Raw genomic sequence first — 23,451 nt, 5'->3', positions numbered from 1 at the left:
TGTGTGTGTGTGTGTGTGTGTGTGTGAAATAAGAGCCTCTGTGTTACTTGGCCTTAATGACACCAGTCACAGTGTGGTGGTGTAGTGGAGCATATATGTGGATTCAGTGTCTCTGTGCTCCTTGGTCTTTGCACTAACATTCAGTTTTATTTCCTTATCTTTGTTTTATTTGTGTCATTGAGTTGCAATATTTCCCCTTGAGGCGAACGATAATTCAAGGCCTCCCTTGAATTATCGATTATCGAGATTACGATTTTTCAACATCATCGTACATTGAGATCTCTGCGGCTGAAATAACAAACGCACAGTAATTACTGACATTCACTGGGTTTCCCCTTTTATCCAGTTAATAACTGTACATGACAACGTGCGTGTGTATGTGTGCATAACCTTCCTCCCAGCCAGTGCTTCATCATTATCCGGCTGCTTCCATACATTATGGTCTAATTCCACGGAGGCATTTATTGCTCGGCTAACATGTAGGGATGGATGTCTGGAGAGCGGCAGGTCATAACAGTCATATTGTATTGGCCATATTAGCGAGTCAATAAAACCCCCGGGCAGGTTGATTTAATTACACCAGTAGCCTGATTACGCCGCTTTCCCCCGGAGTAAGTACAGACTATATGTCATAATCATAACAACGGTGCAAATGATGAGCAGGTCAAAAGTAATATCCTTCTGTGGTTTGTCGTCGCTAATCATTCTGGTGAATTATTGTGTGCTGATGTGTACGGTCGCTGCCCCCGCAGTGTTGATTTTATTGGGTTTAGACAAATCGTCAAAAAGGGAAAATGACAAATGACTGCAGCCTGTTCTGAATGTTGGAACAGAGAAATCACCTTTAACCAATTTAAAAAAAATGTTGTCTATTGAAAAGCAGCGAGTCTGTGTTAATTGGTGACATGTGACAGTAAACACACAGGCGTGCTCACACCACACCCTGGAGCTCCTATGTTCATGAAAACATGAAAAGAAAAAAAAAATGACATGATTTACTCTTGTTTGCGCTCGCAGACTTAATGAACTATTGCAATCAAAGCAAACTTGACATTTAGCAATTTTCTTAAAATGAGTAAATAAATAAACGAACGAGGTCAACGCCTGCGTTGGCTCTTGTTTTAAATTAAGGATTGCACCCCAGACCTGGCACCTGAACGCAACGCAACGCAACGCAAAAATAATTAATTTGGGAAATGTTATTTAGACACAATTTACATATAAATGTGTTTGTATTAGAAAATAAAGAAATAATACAAATAACCACGCTGATAAGTGACACCCTGAAGACTGCAATTTACAATTAAAGTGTGAAATGTGCTGATTATATTCAAGAACAATTTCATCTTGACAGTACTCAACTGAAATTTGAGCTTTTCAGTCGCCGCCAACATTATCATGGTTTACTTTTCTTACAAATTTTCCCCATATTTAACTATATTACAAGAACTTTGGGTCATATTATTAAACTAAATATCATTGGTGTGAGGGCAAAACAAAACATCATCTTTGAGTTTTGGGAAACACAATCAATATTTTTCACCATTTTATGGACCAAAAGTAATCGATTAATCAAGAAATTATTATTTCTCATTATTTAGACAGGAAAGCACCATACACAAATAAGGATAACACATGTAAATTCATCCCCTAATGTCCTTGGCAAAAAAATAGTAATGTGTGTGTGTGTGTTATTGTGTGTATTTTTATTTTACAGCAGTACACAATAATTAGTTGTGTGCATTCAGCATCTTTCAGGACCGTAAGTTCTCCATAAGTAATTGATAACATTGCAAAGTGAATACTTTTACCTAAGTACATTCTGCTGATAATACCTCCATTTTTCACTTCAGGTAGAACTTTGAATACAGGGCTTGTACTTGCAACAGAGTATATTATTTACATATTGGTTCTTTTTCTTTTTGAAAATAATCTTGAGTACATCTTCCACCAGCGATGGAATCAGAGCATGAAATAATAAAAAAAATGTGCAAAATGTAGCTGAAGAGTACACCACGTGATAAACTGAACGTTTCCTTTCTAAATTAAGTTTTTACATTTTGTACCAGGGCTGTAATCACATGAGCTGTGACAGTTGACCAAATTATTCTTCGCACCAATTGCTTTTTATTCTGTTACATACAGTAAATCTATATTTACACACATAAAGCAGTGACTGTCGTATTTCCAGTTCTAAAACATAATAAATGTAGATCCAACTCAAATCCTCTGGGTTACATGTGTAGGTGGATGTGGACCAGCAACATCCCCTTGTTGCTTGCAGAGGCCGCTGTGCCATAACTTTTCCACATGGTGGCGGCAGAGTGCTGTATAGTCTGTGTGTGTGTGTGTCCCATGGTTGTTGCGTGTTTGGATGTGCATGCGCGCACGTGTGTTTGCCATCACGACGTTTTGACAGCGCTGATGTGACCGATGCTAATGAACGCTGCCTGCCGTCGCTGACACAGACTGACACCGGGACAAGAAAAAGACCCTCTTCTCTCCGATGCCTCCGTCTCGGGGGCCTTTAAATAGCCCCGCGTCGCCCGCCGCATGTTTATTAGTCATGTATCAGACCAGCTGCTGATGGACACGGATGCTCATTACCAGTTAGCGTCGCTTCAGAAGAGACCGATCTGTGTTCCCCCGTGAGGGTCGTCACTCAGGGGGCGAACGGGCCCCGATACAGGCAAGAAATTGTCGCACATTATATTTAGCTGAAAGTTAAAAAGGCAGCTTTCACCGAAAAGAGAAAAAGTCCCTGATCTGGTCCGTGTGCACGCAGCATAATGGGGTATATTGTGTTAACGGCGAAGAATGTTCCCATGAGAGTTTTGACTTATAATAAAGTCCCTATCCTCTCGTTTACCCTCCTCTCCAGGTATTTTCTCAGTAGGTCAGATTACCTCACATCTGCATATCCTTTTTTTTTTTAGATATCTGATATTTTGGCAATTGTGCAATGTGAATTATACAAAGGGCCCGAGAGGCGGACCTGCTCCCCGTCTCCATGCATGACATCACCAGGTCTGCATTTACTTAAATGACACAAAATGTCTGTACGGGAGGGAAATATCTGAAAAAAAAAATGAATTTCAATGACTATCACATTTCCCGTGTATTTCACGCAAGTGTGCGTCAGTGGAATGTGCCGTTCGGCTCCGTATCCCTCCGTGTCATCAAGTCGCTGAGCGTTAACGGCCAGGGAGCCGAGCGCTGTACAGTCCGCTCACAGACCGAAGAGACACAGTTCAGTCTGTCTGCGGCCGCAGGTGCTTTTTGTACAAGAGGCCTCGGCGTGCAGTGGAGCCACCAGGGGCCTCGACGGTGTGTTTGCACTGGCCATAGAAGTCAAGCAGAGGTAAAGTGTGCCAGAACAAAGACTGCAATTGTACATTGAAATATTATAACGTCTTCTATCAACATATGCTGGGAGGGAAGTCAAACCATATTCACTTATTTGAAATATTAAAGTGACAGGGGATAATGACCGTGCTGTCCACCAGATGGTGCAAGGCTCCATAACCTGATGGTGTCCTTCCTTTAAAATCCTATGCAACATTCATTTTGGAGACTAAAAACGTAAAAAGTCATCACATAAAATATTTACTAAGTAATTATCTTAGTCATAGGAATTAAATAGTAAGTAAGTGCTGTAAAAGACTGTAAACAAAAAAAATGTAAATGTAGAGTGAAAGTAATGATGCAATACCCCAGTAACCCAGAAGATGGCAGCAGCAACACATGTATTTGAGAGTCCATATTTAGAGTGAAAAAATCAAAACACTGCAGATATCTACAGCCAGTCACTGATATTACTCCTGCGATGTAAAGACCAAGATACATTATTTCAATAATCATACAAAACAACCTGACTGACGACTACTCGTATTAGTCAGATTTGACTCGAGTGAGCTCTGTCCGTTTGTCAATAAAGACAAACATAAAGTGACAGCTCCTTTAAATATATAATAATTATCATTGGTAGAGATACCAGGGGAACCATGGAAGCAAATTTGGCCCTTTAAGTTCAAATGTAAACCACAGATTGGGAAACATTCAACGTCAGAGTCTTATCATAGGATTTTCATATTGTGATGAAGTGACATACACCAGTCTCAACATTTTGACATATTCACAGCAGGTAAAAAATTGCATGAAGCGAACAGATCACTGTCAGATGTACTGGTATTTTCAAAAAGCCACGATGGCTGAAAAGAAAGAAAGAAAGAAAAAAGACTCCAGAGAAGTGTCAAAAGGGAAGTTGTTTCCAGATGTGAAATTGAGCCAAGGAGCTTTTGTTATTCTATGTTATTCTCACAGATGATGGCGAGTAGTTGCTCCTGGTGTACAGTATGAATGTCTTTGTTATATAGGCATCACTTTGTGTCAAATCATCAAATCATCTCTCCTCAATATGGGTCACTTGACCAATATTACACTGTACTTTAGATATAGACATATAAGGCACAGAAATGGTTAAAAAGAAGAGCAGAAGTGAAGTGGTCATGTTTGGTTCGCCTACATCAAACCCCTTGTTCAACATGGAACCTAAAGGGCCACATTGCTCCGAAACCACATCATGGAACCATAACTTGAGGTTTAATAACCTATTTGCTCTGTGAGTTTCAGAACCGTCTGGGTGTTTTGAAAAAACAGAAGAAGAAGGAGCCACAATGGCAGCCAGTCTGCACTCTGAACCCTGATGTGGGGCAGAAGACGCAGACCTGGTTCAACGTGTGATGTGTAAATAGCGAGGGGACACACACACACACACACACACACACACACACAGACGCAAAACTAATGTGTTCCGACCGACGCAACAAAAAGAAAAGTGGGAAATCTCATTCATCTGGAGATCTCCTCACTCAATCGCTCACGGCCTGGCATGGCTTTCTGGGAAGTGCGGGAAGCCGAGGCATTGAGTCACTCTAGACGACGGGTCGGGGCGGTTTCAGACTGCTGGAAGAGAACTATGTGGAAGGGGCCAGTGTGGAGTGTGTATTCTCAGCTGGGGTAGCAGGGATTCCCTCTGACAAGACCTGAGCTTTATTTTCTTACAAAAAGGGGGGGGGGGGGAGAGACGTGAGAGTGGGTGTGCGGAGGTGACGATGTGTGAAATTATGTTGTCCAGATGTATTTACACATACAGCCACAATTGCGAGAGTTGAGAGAGCTATTTCATTTGGAATCGAACCTGTGGCGTGCGTGTATGCCTGTGTGTGTGTGTGTGTGTGTGTGTGTGTGTGTGTGTGTGTGTGTGTGTGTGTGTGTGTGTGTGTGTGTGTGTGTGTGTGTGTGTGTGTGTGTGTGTGTGTGTGTGTGTGTGTGTGTGTGTGTGTGTGTGTGGCGCAGCGCACAAATCGTATCTTTCTACGTTTCGTACAAGTAACTTCTCGGCATACGCTTGACAAGTTTTTTCTTTGGCAGCGTGCAGCAGCTCCTGAGATCCTTTTTACCGGAGGATGATTACGGGGGCCCAGGCGGTTTCCCAGAAGCCGCAGCAGCTACGTGGATAGTGGCGAAGGTTGTGACACATGGGAGCTGCTGAGTAACACTGCCTCCTGCTGCCAGGGCTCACGAGCTAACAGACCATGAAGACACGCAGGCTTTCACAATATCATATCTTTCACTGGGGGGGATGCGTCATAATCCCCAAACCCATCGTGCATCTATAGAGTAAAGCATTATCACACCATATGCTCTGGAAACCATTGTACCTTGCTTATGCAGTCTACGTACGAAGATGGTGATTAATACACATGCAGGAAAACAAACAATTACATATTTGTTTAGTAGTTTATTCTCTGAAAAAAAACTGTATCCTGTCTAATGCTTTGGGAAAAAGTATTAAACAAGCATCCCACTGTATAATTAGTGCCCAGTATGTACACGCAAATTAATTCGGCTGCAGCCGTGCCCTGTTAGAAAACACCACAGCATGCAGAGAGTCGCCCGAACCCAGCGCGTCTCGTGGACGCCGTGTCAATAGAAGAACGCCCGTCGCTGGAGACAGGTGGGCACACGATCACGCCCTGGCCATAGAAAGTCAATCCAGTCGGCGCTAATCCTGGATACACTGGTTTGCTTGCACAGGACGGGGGCAGTGTCCTGTTTATCTTCTGACTGCTGCTCACCGCAAACTCTTCCCTGAACACTTTACAAATGACACAGCATCCACACACGCACAACTGCCGGACAGTTCCACCACAGACGCTCGGCTCTCGGACTCCGGCCAGGGTTCGTGAATCATCGCCCCCCTTTTTTGACTCGGTGTCTGAACTGAAAATGCTGATTTGTAGTGCGGTTAGCAAATATGACTGTATCATTGGCAGCCACAACACCAGAATGAACTGTATATAAAAAAAATTAAAAATGAATCCCAGATTCCAACAGTCATACAAAATGGTAATTTGTAAATTGAGACTATTACTTACTAAAATTGGGCTTCTGTAATAAACCATGCGAGAGTATCAGCAGCGGCAGCAGCAGCCAGGTTTCCTTGACTATGGTTCCTGGAGAGGAATCCCTCATTACACCATTATACTATTTGGTTTCAGCGCTGAGGGTCCAAACTGCAGCATCAGGGTATTCCTCCTGATTGGGATCACTTTCTGAGGTCGGGAACGCCGCTGACGGGTTTCATGTGAAAAACACACGGACGGATCAGGTTCCTGGGGCGGGGGGGGGGGTTCGGGGAGACGCTTAAAGCTGCGGGGTGGAAGGGAAAGACTTCAGACTTGGATCCGCGGCAGGGCAGCACGTTCTGTCCCTGCGGAGCGGCACTTTATTACCTCTGGTTTCAACTCAACAGTGTGTTTAGAAAGGTGCAAAATGAACTGAGCGCGAAGGAGAACTGTTCCCCCTCCCCCCTTGAGCAAGATGTGCGTATGAATATGTTAGTTTGTGGTGTTCAGCCACCAGTGAGTCACTCTGACCCGATGAGCTTTTCATCCGGACAAACTCACAAACACACACACAAGCTCTAAATTGACCTGTGTGTGTCTGTTGAACACATTTAACACGTGTGCGGCGGCTGTGAAGCCTTGTAACAGCCTTAAAAAAAAGCAGAGGACAGCCTGATTTTTTAAACCTGACATCTATGGCCGATAGCGATGCACACGTGAGGCCTCGGTCATCACACGCTTGAACCCCACGACGGAGCTTATGCCTCATGTGATACATTCCCGTCCCGTGTCAGATCAGAGACAGATGGGGGTGAATCACACCATTTTCTATCAAGGGTTTATATTGTTGCTGCGTGCACGTGCTAAACAAAGTGTGTCAGTGTCACACAATAGGAATCATGATGTGGTCTTAGATGGCATTTTATTATATCAGATTCAACCCGAGCAGACAATGCAAGACATTAAAGTGAAATGAGGATTCGAGGTTGCAGGTTTATTGAAAACTAAACACAGACCTCCTTGAGGCCTGAAATGAAACTTCTGGGCTATTTCCAGGAATAATAAGTAAAAAGGCTGACATTATAGCAGTGCAAATAACTGAAAAAATGCAGCTCTATAACAGAGTCTTACTCAATAGTAGCCTATCCGGTGTGTTACACTCCATCGGTTATTCTGAATATGGTTAATCTGTGTCATCAGCTTCATCTTCTGTCACCAGTTGAGTCCATGGGGCGAGTCAAAGGACCGTGGAGCAGGGTTGAACTACGAAGAGTAAAGAAAACAAAAATGGCATTCGAAGATTTGTTTCAGAAAGACTGATGAAGGAAACGCTCAATGAGAGATCGCATTGTTTTAATGAGGCTAGTGAGGCCAATTTGAAACGTGATGTCAGAACTTTGGAGTCCAATAGAGATCACACAGTGAACGTGTTGCCCGTCACGCATCCAGTAGACGAAGCAGTGTTTCTGGCCACCTTGTTAATAAAGTCCAATATTCACGGTCTTTTAGTAAAATGTCTGGGTATTTAGCTACTAAGTGCTACTCATCAGAGACCTCGCTGATAATGGGTACCGATACTGGTGCTAAATCAAAATGACCGGTACCTAAACTGTGCCAGAGCAAAGAAACCACAAACGTCCAGTGAGGCAGAGGCATCGCATCCACGAGGACGGCAGGTGTGTCAGCAGACAGTTGGCATTAGCATTAGCATCGTGAGAGGACGGCAGGTGTGTCAGCAGACAGTTGGCATTAGCATTAGCATCGTGAGAGGACGGCAGGTGTGTCCGCAGACGGTTAGCGTTAGCATTAGCATCGTGAGAGGACGGCAGGTGTGTCAGCAGACGGTTAGCAGTTCGTGAAAGTTGTATTATATCATCTCGCTGATGTTGCCGCTAGCCATCTTGTTGCGCACATTCTTCCACCGGTCAGCTTTTTATTTATTTTTTACTTTTTGGGGGGTAAACAATCTTAAACGAAATAGTAGGCCTAGCAGATTATTTTTATATACTTTGAAACGTGAATGGAGGGGATCTTTGAAGTGCGTGAAAACAGGGCGTTACTTTCACCTGTATATCAGAATGCCCACATAATAGCTGTAAAGGCATCCCACCCATATGCTGACCCCGTAACCTTCCAAGCACCCCCCCCCCCAGTCACACCAATAAAAAAGAAAAGAAGAAAAAAGATCCCTCCCAACTGGACAGCTGCCATGGTTTCCAAGCAACTCACACAAACAGCAGGAAACAGAAGAGGGGATCCCGTCAGCGGGGCTGTGAAAAAGGAAGGCATTGACTGCAGAGACAGGAAAGGGGGTGAGAGGGGAAAAAAAAGAGGAAGAAGACGGTGGTTTGTGCTTCAGTTGACCCCCCTCCGCATAAATGTGCGGCGAGGTTTATTGTTTTTCTGGACTGTCGGCGGAGAGGCCGGAGTGTGACTGAAAGCCAGGATCTCGCTATTTTTAATCGTTTTATGACATGTCGATACCCACACCAAGGACGGGTCACAGAATCACAGCAGTGTAAACGACCTGCTTCAAGTTTTGGCTCCGGCTCTGACAACCCGTCCGCTGCAGAGGCATCGAAGGGCACTGACTTGAATTGACGTCCTCCTGTTTTCAATCAGTTGTCACACTCCTAGACATTAAACTTGAACTGTGGTTGGTAAAGGACTGCCAGGGCTAGTGTGCATTTATTTTTGCAGTAGTTGTCATTTATCAAGAAGGAAATCTAGAAGGAAATCCATGAAACCGTTGTGCGGTTTACAGTGGCCTTCCAATAAATCACTTCAATCAAACCAGCAAAACAACACAAGCTGAATCTTTGAGCAGGCCTCCGCAAGGGTACGAGTAACGAAGCGTGTGCTTTTTTTTACAGTCCACATAAAAGTGTAGATGATGGAGTGATATAATCAGGTTGGTCAAAGTTTGGCCACGAGGAAAAAAGGTCACCAAAATCAATAGGTTTCCTCCTACTGGGAGCAGGACAGCACACAGCAAATATTGGGTTTTATGAGCAAGAAGGCTCAAGAGATACGGATTCATTTGACAATTGAAAGGTTGGCTTGATGCGGTGCCAGTAAAAGAAAGGTCATGGGGGCGGGAGGGGGGGGTCATAAAGTTTTAGGGTATTTTTACTCTCTCTTGGTATTGTGAATGTGCAAAGCAGATTTCAGGCCAATCCGACCAATAATGATGGAGAGTTTAAATTTTTGAGGTAAAAAATGGACAGGGAGACCTCTACTGAATCAGGTTGCCTGTCTCTGTCCGAAGGTAAAAATAAAAAATAAAAAATCCATTCATAAACTCAGCAAATCTCGTTTTAATGTGCCGGAATGTGTTCGTTGGCCGAGGCCGCCGACTTCCTACAGTCTTGTTGCCGCAAGGTTGCGGTGTTGGATAGAGACGAGGCGCGTGGGCTCCCCCCCTGCCCCCCGTCTCAATAATTAAACGCACAGAAATGTAAGTTATCAGGATCTTCTCTTGGACCACGCAGCGACGTTAATAGGCTTATTTCTCATCAAAATGTCAAACCATTTCTTGGGTGTTTCTTTGTCCAAAAACAATGACCCAGTCATTATGATTGGGGGGGAATCGAGCTGACAGCGGAGGGAACGTCACCTGTAATCACACAGCACCGCGCGGCCTTGAGTTTAGCCAGTGTTTGTTATCCAGTCAGTTCTTTTTTGAAAATTGTATATATGGATTTGGATTTAGCTGAGTAGCAATGTATATTTCTTTAAAATGAAATACATTAATCTGACACTGAGCCACCTGCCAGGCGGTGCTGTTTGCAATGGAAACAACGAGCGGCCTGTGACAAATCACACTCTCGGTGTTTAGTCGACAAAAATGATTCAAGACGCAGCGAGATCGAGCTCGGATTTGTGAGTGACCCGTTGGCATAACCAGGACCCTGGCTGCGCCGGACTGTGTAAATGTGTTTTAATGTAGCGCGGCCAAGCTGGAGAGCCCTGCAGTAAAAAATGGCCTTGGCATATATGCTCGGGTTTAAATCAATGTAATGGACCTGGATGTGACATTCACAGGCAAGAAAAATGAAACCATCCGCCTCATAATCCCATCACCATTACTGGGAAATGAATGGATACACATTTTCATAGAGGGAGAGTTTTTAAACTGTTTTTGTTTGAAACTGACAATATTGCCCTCTTCAGACGTCTCGCCCTGAGTAATTATCTGTGTCGGAGGTGGTGTAGGAAAATTGTCTCATAGGTCATACGTCTTTGACCTATAGAAGCTGTTATTGGCCACAGGTTTTGAATCAGCTGCACATGTGGGTAAGATACAGTGCCCATGGCGGAGCTCTTATCACAACTCACACTGTCAGCAAAAAAACAGACATGGAGAAAACCGCAGAGACGGCGTGCAGTAATAGTTCATTAGTTTAAGAAGAAAAAAAAGATAAAAGTTCAGATATTCCCACCTTGTGGAGCTCTTCTTAAAGTAGACAATCAAAAGCAATGGACGGCGTTATTGTACTTTTTGTAATTTTGTTCACAGCGGGTTTATTTTCATGAAGCTTCCATCACTGAAACATCACTACACAATATAGTGTCGATAATTGAATTGGCTCTGTGTTAAAGGACAGTTGCAGGAAATCATGAATGAATAGTTTGAAGTGGTGGATTAAATCTCACTCGTCGTATTAAACCGGTGACGACGTGACTCGACCCGTTGTTCTCTCTTCACGTAAACAACAGCCTCGCACTTGATCCTTCCCCAATTCTTTGTTTTTCATCGCCGCACACAGATCTTAGTCAACGGCCGTGTGACGGTGACAGTGCCCACTGCTCCTTTTGGTTTACAACGCCAGACATGTGTACGTTACTTCCTGTTCATAAGAGGAATCTCTGAAATAAAAAAGCCCAGTAGCTAAACATACGGCCGGTGTCCAGACATGCCCAAGATAGCTCCGAGCAAGTTCTCCTTTGTGAGCTGCCGGAGTGTGTGTGCACCTAAACACTGACGGAGGGGAAAAGGAGAAGTGCGGCCGTGTGTGTACAATGTGTCAGTGTGTGCTACACTCAGGCCAGATGGAGGGATGGAAATGACCGCGGCCATTCACAACTTTACCTTCATTAACCGCAGACTTCTTCATTTAAGGCCGCCACCGCTCCCATTAAGGCGACAGTCGAACGAGATGACTCCTAACCACGTCTGTGGCTGCACCGCCGATGCTGCGGGGTTAAAACGTGACTCAGTGAGGTAAACTTGTATCAACAGAGTGCGCACAAAATGAGTGTTTACGGCTATTACCTGCCCCGATTCAAGTTGCAGCACATAGGAGAAGAAAAACGGAGCAAAATACATAATAACAGTGTGGAGAATCCAAGATGCCAGCGTGCTTGTTTCCCCGGATATGTCAAACATGAATTATACGTTGTAACGGGAGAGGATTAACTGCAGCTTTGAGGGAAGAGCTCGGGGTTTGTAGCCTTGAATTTATGCGTATCGCAGAGATTCCCCCAACAGTTTGCTGCACGTCTCTGGGTTTACATGTCTTGTTAGTGTCCAGATCCATATTAGTATCTGCCCTCAACCCCCTCTTCTTCTTTTCTTTCCGACTGGTGCTATTCCCGATGTCAAGACAAACAAACATAACAAGACTTAGCCCACAACTTGGAAAGCTTTAGATGTGATTATTTTAATACCTGTCAAGTTTTGGTCAGCTCGTTCTTTAACTATGTAAATCTGTTATGGACAGTTTAAAGAAACGCGTGTCTAACCATGCCAACGTGCAGCCTGACTCCTGGGCCAAACCGCTGGTAGTACATATTATAGAGGTTAGCATTAATAATAGCACTCAAACTAAAAGAATTTCCACCCTTGTCGTTTATCATTTCATCAGCACTGTTTGCTTCGGAGAGAGATTTCCAGTGGCCCTGACAGCGAAGCGCCGCAGTCGAGCAACGCACCACGTCGAGCAGAAAACAAGAAAAGTAGGTACTGTAGTGTTTTTCTGTTTTGTAGGAAGCGGGCGAGGACAATTTCTTTCGCGGAACACACGAGCGAGGAGCAGGCAAGCCATAAATCTGAGCAGAAGACGTAGTACGACTCTAATGCTCTCCGCAGACGTGTTGCGGGTGCTCAGTATGTGCACTGTCCCTGGGCCAGATGTAGTAAAGCTATAAATTATAATCCTGCATTTCCAGCGGAGATTCAACACGAGGCCAAAATTCTCCATGCAACCTGTTTGGAGCTGAGATGTTTCGAAGCTCAGAGCCAGGACAACAAGGAAAATGAAAATGGAACGATGCCAGAGGATGGGAGATTACTAATAGTGAGTAACGGTCACTGAGGGGTGGTACGACATATGTGAAGCAGCTTAAAATGCCATTGAGAGTTAACGTTATACAGCCCGTCCATAGTGACTTGGTTTTCTCACTCACCACTGTTCATGACACAATTTGGATTTGAACCCCTGTTAAGTTATGATTTGGCTCATGCCTGCAAAGTGTCGAAGGGTCCAGCACTATAGGGCTTATCTTGGCAACTCAACACAGTCTCAGTATGGACGTTCTTTTATATAGAAAATTCTTACCTCGTGCACAGTAAAAAAAAAAAAGACTTTGGTGGGGATTTGAACCAGAGCCTGAATCCCACTGCTGGGAAAGACAACTGCCAAGACGTATGAACTGATCCTGAAGGAGTTACTTATTCTACACACACATACATACATACACTTTTTTTTAAGGAGCATAACACCATCAGGTTTTCCCATCAGGCACTTCTTTTTCGTAATGACGAATGGAGTGCCTAACGACCTGGTGGCCACAATGTTTGTCACCGCCGAGATGGTCCGAACTGGTGCTCCGACTCTTTTGTTGACAGGCAGCGCAGCTAATGTGGTGTACTCAGTAGCACAGAATCCATCAAGATAAGCCTTCAGACTGCCACTGAGCCGTGCCCCACCACTGAGTTTTTAAAGCCGCTCAGCAACCAGCGCCCCCCCCCCCCCCCCCCGACAGTGCCAATCAGTTGTGCAGCTCCCTTTTTTTTTCCTACCGCCATGTCTGCATCGTAATTCATCTCCCAAAGTACGTGATGCTTCTTTTTCATCTTTGACCTCACACGTGCACAACGGCCAAGCCGCAGCTGATGGCGGAGAGCTACTGTAGGCAAAGAAAACACCACGTACTATTACTTTCCCCCCGCGCAGTCTGCTCACGCTTGCCCCCACAGCCTGCAATCCTGCCTGCCTCCCTGCCTGCCCCCAAAAGGCTGTCTGCTTCTGATTATGTGTGATCATCCTCCAGCTTGCCAGCTACATTTCAGACTCACGGGAGTCTTTTTTGGTTGTTTTTTCTTGTAATCTGGCCCTCGTTCAGAAGGAATTATACTGTAGCTTGTCTAAGCCGTCGTTAATTGCACTCATACCAGCGCTCAGTCATATTTCTTGCCCTTCCCTATCATTTCCAAACAATTTGAAATCCACGCCGAGACTCGATAAAGCATTGGGTGGGTAAATTAGACTGTTAATTATAAATGCATCAACAGGTATCACAATGGGACATATTATTGCAAAAAATGTAAACTTCATTTATCAGTGTAAATGTACAAAGGTCATTATTGTGTAAACTGCCTAAGTTTGAATCACAGTAGCTGGCAGCCAAGGATAAGTGGCGGTCCATGTAGCTCAGCGATGTACATAACATTTAAAGCTACAGTGTGTAATATTTAGAAGAACTTATTCACAGAAATTGAATATATTGTCCATAACTATGTGTCCATATATGTATAATCACCATGTTTTTTTCGTCAACTTTGAATGAGTTAAATCTAGTTACATGAGTCTGACCCGTCCTACGTGTGAGTCGCCATGTTTGCTACGTCGTGTTGAATACGGTTGTTCTAACTAAACGGTCCAGAATACGTCGCGTTCGCGTAGAATTTTCAGACGAAGCTGGAAACCGGAAAAGAAATCAGCGGTGCGCCACCATAAAGTGTCCCCTGTAGGTCGCTCAGTTGGTTGCAGTTTGCAACCTTACCACCTGATGCCGCCAGAAAATTACACACTGGGGATTCAAGTGTACATGTATAGACATGCTCACAAATTCATATTGTGCAACACGGGACAGTAATATCTGATCATATGTTGTCAGATAACAACACCTCCATGTGTGTTCACCTTCCTGTATCAGTCTGTGACCCCTGAAATATAACAACAGACTCATACAATGGGAACTATAACTTTTGAGTTATGGTAATAGGAGTGCAATTAAGGAAATAAGCTGTAAAAGGGAACCTCAGTATTTTTCCTTCAGCTATAGGCAAAGCACTTGGCCTCATGTCCGCAGATTGACTTGATACAAAGTATTGGAAAGCGGAGATGAGGAGCGCGGTGTGTTTTGCCCCCGTCGGTGGTTCGGGTGGTTATTTTGGGCGAAGCTGTGAAACCATATTTCCCTCAAACACGAGGAAAAGACATTTGGAAGTGACATTTGATAGCATGTGAGTTGTGATTCCAATCACGGGGAATGGGTAGAATGTTTGAATCATGCTAACGATCATATAATAACACAATTGCTGGTGTTAACGAGGGAGGCCATTATAGTTGTATCAGTGGATGTGCTGAAACACCACACTGTGTTGTTTGTGTAGGAGGAGGCACCCGCTCTTCCTCCCCTTCCTCTGTTAGGGAGGTCAGACGTCAGGGTCAGCCACAAAAAAACAACATGGGGAAAATGTATTCATTGCGTCTATCCTAAATATATTATACAGTCAGTGCCACTGAATAGCAGGCTAACTAAGAACAGTACTGGAAGTATGCATCTAGTGACAAACAAGTGAAGCATGAAATTCAAACACAAAGTTTCAGTCATAAAATTTCAATTCAGTATGAACATTTGAGACCGGTCAATGCATTAAAAATGGAAATCTATTCCAAAATTCCATTACAACAATCAAAGGCTCCATAACAACAGCCAAGTGGACATTTCCCTTAAGGTTTAGTTTAGTTTATTATTTTTGTTTCATATAATATGAATTAGCATTTGTGCATTGTAAGAAGTAATGCCACAGATGTAAAGCACCTGGATAATCCAGAGTGATGGAATCGGCTGTTATTTTGAAATAAAATTGAGGCAAAAATGTAAAATAATAAATGACAGATTAATTCAGTGCCATTTCGTCTTGGGAAGAAGAATTCCCAAAAATATTTAACAACAAATACCATGCACTGTGATGAAAAACTATTTTGGAAAAAAATGAATAAATAAAGTTAACTTTGAGGTTTGCGCGCTCTCTCTCTCTCTCTCTCTCTCTCTCTCTCTCTCTCTCGCATGCGCGCGCTCGTGCGTGCGTGCGTATCTCGCGCAACTCCCAAACGCTCCGGTGGCCTCCCGCGGCGGAAGACACATCACCAGGCGGTCCGAGAGGAGAGGAGCAGCAGGAGCCCGCCGCCGCCGCCGCTGCCGCCGCGTCATCCCTGGATATGGGCGGCGCACCGACGGGAGGACGGAGGGTGTTTTCCAGCTTTAAAAGCACCGGAGCCGGCCCCTCTGACAAACCACGCTGCGTCATCGCATCGACCTGGGGAGACTCTCGAAACCCTCCACTGGGCTGAAGACAGCCCAACTCGACTCACCTCACCCGCGATCCCCGCAGCGGCTCCGTGTCATACCTGCGCGCCGGTTCTCCAGATCCACGTTTGGAGCGCACAGTCCGCCTGCGCTCCGCTTCCAGTTTGCGCACTCGCCAACAAAAAAAAAAAAGAATCTTATCCAAACTATGCTTTTATTTAATGGTGTGTGAAGTGAACCGACTCCTGCAGTCCACTCTCATCGTCGGCGAGCGGGTTTGCCCGTGAACACAGGCTCAACCCAATCGGAGAAAAGTTGCGCATCGCTTGTTGAATGCAGGATTCCTTCTGCCTGAGCGCCGATTCCAAGTTGCGCCTTGGAGCTGCAGCCTGTCAGGAGCGGGGACTCCAACTTCTCACCTCTCTCGCCGCCAATATGAAGTCTGCGGAGGAAGGTAAAAAAAAGAAAGACCTTTGAGCTCCAATATGAATATATTGTTACTGTGGTGCAGACCTTGTGCGCGCGCGTAAAGGCACGGGCAAAGCATTTCGTTCGCAGATATTACTGTAATATGCATCGTTAGATACATTCACCTGAAGAAAAAGTTCATTAATATCTGGATGCAAACTTGTATAGCCTACGTGTAGACTGACTGACAGTATATCTGTTGACCAACTTTGTAAGTGAGTTCTAATACAGGTCATTTTTGAGGAAACTCCTTTTAATGTGGCATATGATATTGGAAAAAAAAAAAAAAAAGAAGCCACGAAATAAATTCCAGACACTTTTCCCTGAAGTTGCTTTGTGCATATTCAAATTATGATTGAGTGGCATGATGCACCCCTTTCACGTCCACACCATTAGGTGTCTCCAGCTGTGCCTGCAGGTGTTTTCTCACCGTGTGCAGTGGACTTACACTGTTGCTGTCCGCTGCCTCTCCTCTTCTTGATAAGAGCTACACGTCTAATTTGAATTACATTATTTTTATAGTATTGAAAATGTCTCATCTCCCTTTGCACTGGGGGGGTCAGAGGTCATGGGTCAACTTTGGAGCAGCATGTGAGACACTCGCCGAGAATGACGCACATAAGCATGGAGGATGATTCACTTATTTAAAAGGAAGTCAGAGTTTTTTTCCCCAGCTCTTTGATTCAGCATTCATGGCTTCACATTTTGATTGGGTCCATCAGAAGCTGCTGACAAGTCTGTCTTGTCTCAAGTCTTCTCCAGTGCTGGAGTTACTTTTGTGGATTATTTAGAATTTAATTTGATCTTTGAGGTTCGAGACGATGGGGTGTGCGGGCTGTGGTATTATTCATTTCAGTCCCTCAGTCCTGAGCCTTATAATTGGTAACAGACGTTTGGGTGTGTGTGTGTGTGTGTATGTGTGTGTGTGTGTGTGCGTGTGTGTGTGTGAGATAGAAAGACAGTGAAATCTGTGATCTGTGCGTTCAGGGATGCTGGGTAGCTGGCTTGACGTGGAGACATGCTGAACCACACACAGCTCCAGCAGTTTGCCGAGGGGCTGCTTTATTATCGCACATAAACCCAAGACGCACAGACACACTCCACTGGTGTTCTTTCGCCATAACCCATAGTCAGCCATGTGCAGTAAGTGGCCCCAGGGTTCTTAGTTCCACAGGCTGCAGATATGACTTCTGTGGGCGACCCCCTTGTCTCCCCCTGAGGTCCCGTCTGTCTGAGCCCAGCAGAGACCACAATCCCCGTGGATAAACCCATCCATTCTTCAGTCACGCTTGGTTTGGTTGTGGGAAGAGCGTGTTTTGATCACGATAGCATAATTGAGAAAAACGGTGGAGGACAGAAAGCATATGCTATAATCTGTGTTTCCAAATTAACTCTGCTTACACATCTTTTTTTTTTTTAACACACTGCAAACAATTGTTCATGCATTGCCTCGAGCGAAAGAGTGAGTCGCATTATTTTTTCTTTCATTTGTCTCTCACCCTGTAACTTCGGGTATAATTTTTTTGTTGGTTCAGCAGACGTGACGCATGCGCTTGCGAGATTGTGCAGCACACGGGAGTGAAAGCCCCAGTTTGTGTTTTGAGTGGACGATTGCACACATGTTCAAAATGAAAAAAATAAACAAACGGCTGTAAGCAAAATCAGTCAGGCCTGAAGTAGGGAGGTGTGTCATGACGGGTGGAGTGGGCAGGAGATTATCATCTGTGCAGCACTAGACGAGGGCGAATCAGTGGAGAGAACGTCGGAGCAGAATGAGCTGGAGGCATCTTAGTTTCTCTGGTTGAAACTTTTAGTTCATAGTCACTGGGGCAGACATGAGTTTACAGCATGAGCAGCAAGAGTTCTTCTACAGCTGTGTGTCTGAGTGCAACCGAGGTGTCCAGAGTGAAGCTGAGAGAGGTCGGTACTCACGGGTTTTCTTCTCTTTATTCTTGGATCATGAGGAACATGAGTTATGAGTTTTGGGGGGGTTGAAAAAGGCTGTTGGGGAATCTGACATTTAGCACTCTCCCATCCAAAAAAACTAAACTTAATTGGCAAGTTTCTATTTTGTGACTATTTTGTTATTACATTTTTAAATGGAAGAGCAGGATTTATATGCTTGTATATTATCTGCTGATGCCCCATGAAAAAAAAGATCCTACGCCTCATTCTGGACTTGGTCTGATGCTCATCGCGGCTGAAAATAGATTCTCATGAACTAACTTTAGACCGTCGAGCCACACATTATGTGGCGGGTGTGACAGATTTATCATTTCATGTGATGCGCAGCATTGTGGTCGACGAATATAGCACGCTGCATCGAAGGGAATGCCCTTCGCTGGGTTTCAGGCTGAATGGTGTTCATTCTGTGCGCCGCTTCGACCCTCACTGACATTATCAATAGAAGGCCGACGCGAGGTTTACAACTGTTGACTCAGCAGCCAGCTGCTACAGAGCTAACCGAGGGGACTGCCTGCCAGACGATATGTGCCTCCACTGACTGAGCTCGAATGTCATTGCACTTGTCTGCCTATGATTTTCCTGGTGCGGGGGGCACATTGTTTGTGCGCGCGCCACGGTGCATCTGTGTGCAACGCTGCAGCCAACTCCCTCCGTCTTAATCACGAGCTCAGAGCGATGCGAGAGTGCTGTCAGTTTTCCACAGGGGAGGGCCTAATTCACTCAGTGAGTGATGCAATCAATCAAACAAAACATCCATCAGCGCTGCTGGAGGAATTCCTGTAGAGTACATATGACAGCAGGGTGTGCCAAATAGGGCCTTAGATGAACTGATCAAACAAACAGAGTGGCCGCGCAACCTCGCGACTGCACAGCCGCCACATACAGTTACTGCTTCGAAATGATTGCTAAGCTTCTCCAGATGTTTACGAGGAAGGGAGGCAGTCGGTCGCTGCGAGACATATCGGTGGGAGTTGTGTGTAGGGGTATTGTTCTAAAATACAATCCGAGATAATTGCTGCCATAATGGCCACAGTTAAAAGTAAAAATATATTTCTCTTCTTGTTTTTTTTTGTTGTTTTTTTCAGATGCATACAGCTACACACCAAATGTCAGCCTGTCCCTCCCGCTGGGCATGGGAAACCCCTGTCTGGCCACCCAGTACCACACCTTACAGTCCAGCCCAGTCATCTCAGTTTCATCTTGCCACCAGACGGGGTACAGCCTCCAAAACGATAACCATGCAGCATCAGGCTATTACCTGCCCCACGGCCTGAGACCCAACGGGGCTCCGGCTCTCGAAAGCCCCCGAATTGAGATCACTGCCTACAGCCAGTACCCCGAGGATGAGGTGGAAGAGAGCAGCAGCGAGGACCACATCATCAAACGAGGCGTCAACTCCATCGTCACGCTGACACTGCCCAATGCGGACGGCTACCGCGATCCCAGCTGCCTCAGCCCCGCGAGTAGCATCTCCTCACGCAGCTGTAACTCCGAGGCGTCCTCCTACGAGTCTGGCTTCTACAACTATGACAACTCCCCGCAGAACTCACCATGGCAGTCGCCCTGTGTTTCTCCCAAAGGCTCATCCATGCTTCTGTCCTGCCCACATGCCAGCGGCCCTGCCGGCTCCCCCCACAATTCGCCCTCCACCTCCCCTCAGATAGGAGCCGTGGCCGAGGAAGGCTGGCCGGCTCAACTGCGTGGCTCCAGGCCCAACTCGCCTTCCTACAGTGGCGGTGGTGGAGGAAACGGCGGAGGGGGCGGTATGGGGAAGAGAAAGTACAGCATCAACGGCGCTCCCTACCATCAGACGTCCTGCTCACCCAACCAGTCCCCCACCCCCTCTCCACATGGCTCCCCCAGGGTCAGCTTGACAGATGAGAACTGGCTCGCCAACACCAACCAGTACACCAACTCTGCCATCGTGGCCGCCATCAACGCTCTGACCACAGACGGAGTGATAGACATGGGGGAGGGAATCCCGATCAAGACACGGAAGACGATGATGGACCACTCACCCTCCATGAGCCTGAAAGTGGAGCCTGGTGGGGAGGAGCTGGGCCTTGACGGGGAGCTCTGCCACGAGGACTACCCCTCCCGACTGGCCCTCAAGAAGGAGAACTACTGTGGAGGGTTTCTGGACGTGCCACAGCATCCGTACTCCTGGTCCAAACCCAAGCCTTACCTCAGGTAGGTGGAGCTGCTGATGAAACACTTGTGATTTCAAAGATGACTGAACCAGTCAGTGAAAAACCAACCCAGCGGTTTGCCTCCAAATTGTATTCTGCGAGAAGACAATGAAGCAAGTTCACTTATTTAGACAGATTTGTGGTTTCTAGGATTCCGTCTGAGGAAACTACTTATTCCCAGACAAAGCAAAGGTAAAACAATTCATCCAACAGCACCACGGCTGTGCTCAGTTGTCTTTTTTTTTTGCCAGATTTATTTATTGCAGGGACATGATTGTTTTTTAGTTTTTTAAACTTCAAAGGCCATATCAAAAGACAGGAATCCAAAAGTTGCACGCTCCTCACTTCCAAAGGAGTTCTCTTTGAAGATCAAAACTATTTCATAAATCATAATTCACAGGGAAGAGTTGCCCTGTGTGTGCCATTGTTGCTAATGGCAACCTACACACAAACATTACACGCACAGTCACACACACACACACACACACACACACACACACACACGTATTGTGTGCATGCACTCGGCTATGTCATTGATTTTTTACTTGTGAGCAAGGTAAGCTTTTTCAATTTCAATTGTGTCCCTCTTGGCATTTCTTTTTTTCCAAGCCAATAACACTCTTTCCTGTCGGAAATCAAGTGTTTGATTAAGATAGTGAGCAACAGGAAGTAATGGTGACAGGCCTGGCTGAAGGGGAAGCAGTCTGTGGGTTAATCAGGCAGGCTCGCTGCTCTGGCCCGCCGCGCCATCAGCCCATCTCTTTCTGTGGAGCGACCGTGATGTCATGCACTGACTGGGCAGATAAAGCCCTGCAGGGGGAAATCACTTCGTTTTGGGTCAACAAACAGCCCGCGAGTTCCACAAAGATGCCACAGATTGGTTTCAGTTGAGCCACCCTCCAGGTCAGGGGTCTGCGTTTGCCAGGCATCCGGCCGCGGAGAAATATTGTCTCGCACATGTTTGTTTTGGTTTCAGATATCGCCGCGGTGTTCACATGGGAAGCTCTGACTCTCCATCTCGAGAACAATGATGCCAGCTGTAGCTCTTGAGAAAGAGATATCGTGCCCCACGGCAGCGTGTGCTGCTGAGCTTATTCAGCTGTATAACTCTATTGTCTGCAGCACCACTGTGGTTATGTTTTATAATTTTTCAGTAATCAATTTGGAATGGGTAGTAATTGTATCAGAGGACGGACTGGTTGCCAGTTGGTGGGAGATTTGTTTTTTTGCCCTAGAAATGTCTTTCCTACTGTCACTTTCTCCCCCCCCCCCCCCCCCCCCCCCCCCCCCCCCCCCCCTCTGTTTCCACCTGTCACACCATAATAAAAAACACACTGCCTCTCTAACCAGGGCACATTCGTCTCTCGTTTATTTTTTCATAAAAAGGGCCACTAATTATTACCCAGGCCCAAGGAATTACACACGTCAGCGAGTGACTTCCATTGATTAGATTATGGACCATGATGAAATGGAGAAGGATCAAGCCAGTTGGGTTAGTCCTTAAGTGTCCTAATTTGAAGCTAATTTAAAGCAAGTTCAGAACCTTTTCATTCGGTGATTAAACCGTGGAAAAAACTGCATAGTCGCAGTTTCTTGTTTGGCAAATCAAATCTGACTTTGGTTTTAAGAATAGAATAGAATTGATTGAAATAAAAAATAAAATGACTGTAAAATTCTCTATTCTCCATGTTTTTATTCCAAGCAGACTGGAAATGTTAAACGCAGGAAAGAATAACCAGACCATGAGTTTAAATGTTTCATTGACTATAAGTGAATTCACTGTTATATCAATAAGTTATATCAATAACTGAAATGTGCGGGTTGTTCCACGAAGCTACTAACAAGCAATGTGTCATGTTGATTCAGCCCTTCACTGCCGGCCCTCGACTGGCAGCTTCCGTCCTGCTCCGGCCCGTACAACCTACAGATCGAGGTGCAGCCCAAGTCCCACCACAGGGCCCACTATGAGACCGAAGGCAGCCGAGGGGCCGTGAAGGCGCTCTCTGGAGGACACCCCGTGGTGCAGGTATGTCACCGGCAAACTGTTTCACCGGATCAAAGTGGAAACACATGGCTAGGTTTGTGCTTTCGCACTGTGTAATAATGTGCAGCCATTACAGCACAAGTGCGAACAAGCAGACAAGTACACAACGATTACAGTAACTGCTCTTGTTTCACGCCAACACCAATCTGGTGACGCTGACGTTTGGCAGAGTTTGTGACAGAGTGCCGTCACAGAGCAAAGTCAGAACATGCTATGACATTTCTCTCATTTGTCTTGTTGATGTTCTCTCTCCGTTTGAATCCTGAAAGTCTTGAAATCAGATGTGAATGGTTAGACTAAGTTGTGATTTCCTATCAAAACAGCATTTCCTGCGCTAGAATCCGTCCAAGTAAATGTGTGTATGATATTCAATGTTACAATATTGTTGGGAACATTCAGAGCTAATAATCGAGATTGTAAAAGCCCTCGAAGCATAACTTTTTAAGGGCAGAAGTGCAGTGTATCCAGACCTCTATGCTGCTGTGTGTGTGTCTGTGCTCATGTGCACTGTGTTATTAATGTTCCCTGAATCAATCTCCGGCTGCAGGAGGCTGCTCCGACCAGCAGCACTGCATGTTGACTCAATTAGTATAGAGCCGGACCATCGCCTCTCACTATTGTGCTTGGCGAACACTTAAAGAGCACACGTCAGTCCCGCCGGCAGCACAGCACAGAGCTCCTTTCACCGCTTCACTGTCACCACACTGCACTGACATCTTAGTTTACTCAAGGTGGGGATTGGGTGACGTGTGTGTCCTTAAGGTTGTGGGTCAATTTGCCTTTAATGCAGTCGATTGAAAACTCAAACTGCATTTAAAGTACCAACGACAGGGCG

At 45.5% G+C, this 23,451-nt stretch overlaps 1 protein-coding gene and 1 long non-coding RNA gene across 5 annotated transcripts in view; one reads left to right on the top strand and one right to left on the bottom strand.

The window, feature by feature from the left end:
• The window catches only part of LOC118312504 (nuclear factor of activated T-cells, cytoplasmic 1-like), a 109,173-nt gene that overhangs the window by 35,276 nt on the left and 50,446 nt on the right, over nt 1-23,451 (top strand). Inside the window, exons 2-5 of one of the 4 annotated variants that reach the window (XM_035637175.2) lie at nt 12,278-12,368; nt 12,582-12,709; nt 19,469-20,573; nt 22,439-22,598. In XM_035637175.2, the coding sequence (XP_035493068.2) occupies nt 19,516-20,573; nt 22,439-22,598 (1,218 nt within the window). In that variant the 5' untranslated portion in view covers nt 12,278-12,368; nt 12,582-12,709; nt 19,469-19,515. Of the gene's footprint in view, nt 1-12,277; nt 12,369-12,581; nt 12,710-15,770; nt 16,405-18,186; nt 18,339-19,468; nt 20,574-22,438; nt 22,599-23,451 lie in introns of those variants that run through there. The other 3 variants (XM_035637159.2, XM_035637166.2, XM_035637184.2) reach the window with 3 other exon arrangements.
• On the bottom strand, nt 7,436-11,696 carry LOC118312531. Its single transcript, XR_004794244.1, has 3 exons — nt 11,686-11,696; nt 11,503-11,606; nt 7,436-7,673 (listed from the first exon to the last, which is right to left on the bottom strand). It is a non-coding gene; the product is annotated as an uncharacterized LOC118312531 (long non-coding RNA).

Source organism: Scophthalmus maximus, chromosome 1, assembly GCF_022379125.1.
Source record: "Scophthalmus maximus strain ysfricsl-2021 chromosome 1, ASM2237912v1, whole genome shotgun sequence".
NCBI classification, from domain to species: Eukaryota; Metazoa; Chordata; class Actinopteri; order Pleuronectiformes; family Scophthalmidae; genus Scophthalmus; species Scophthalmus maximus.
The sequence above is the reverse complement of the archived record's forward strand: the minus strand, read 5'-3'. Positions and strand labels throughout refer to the sequence as shown.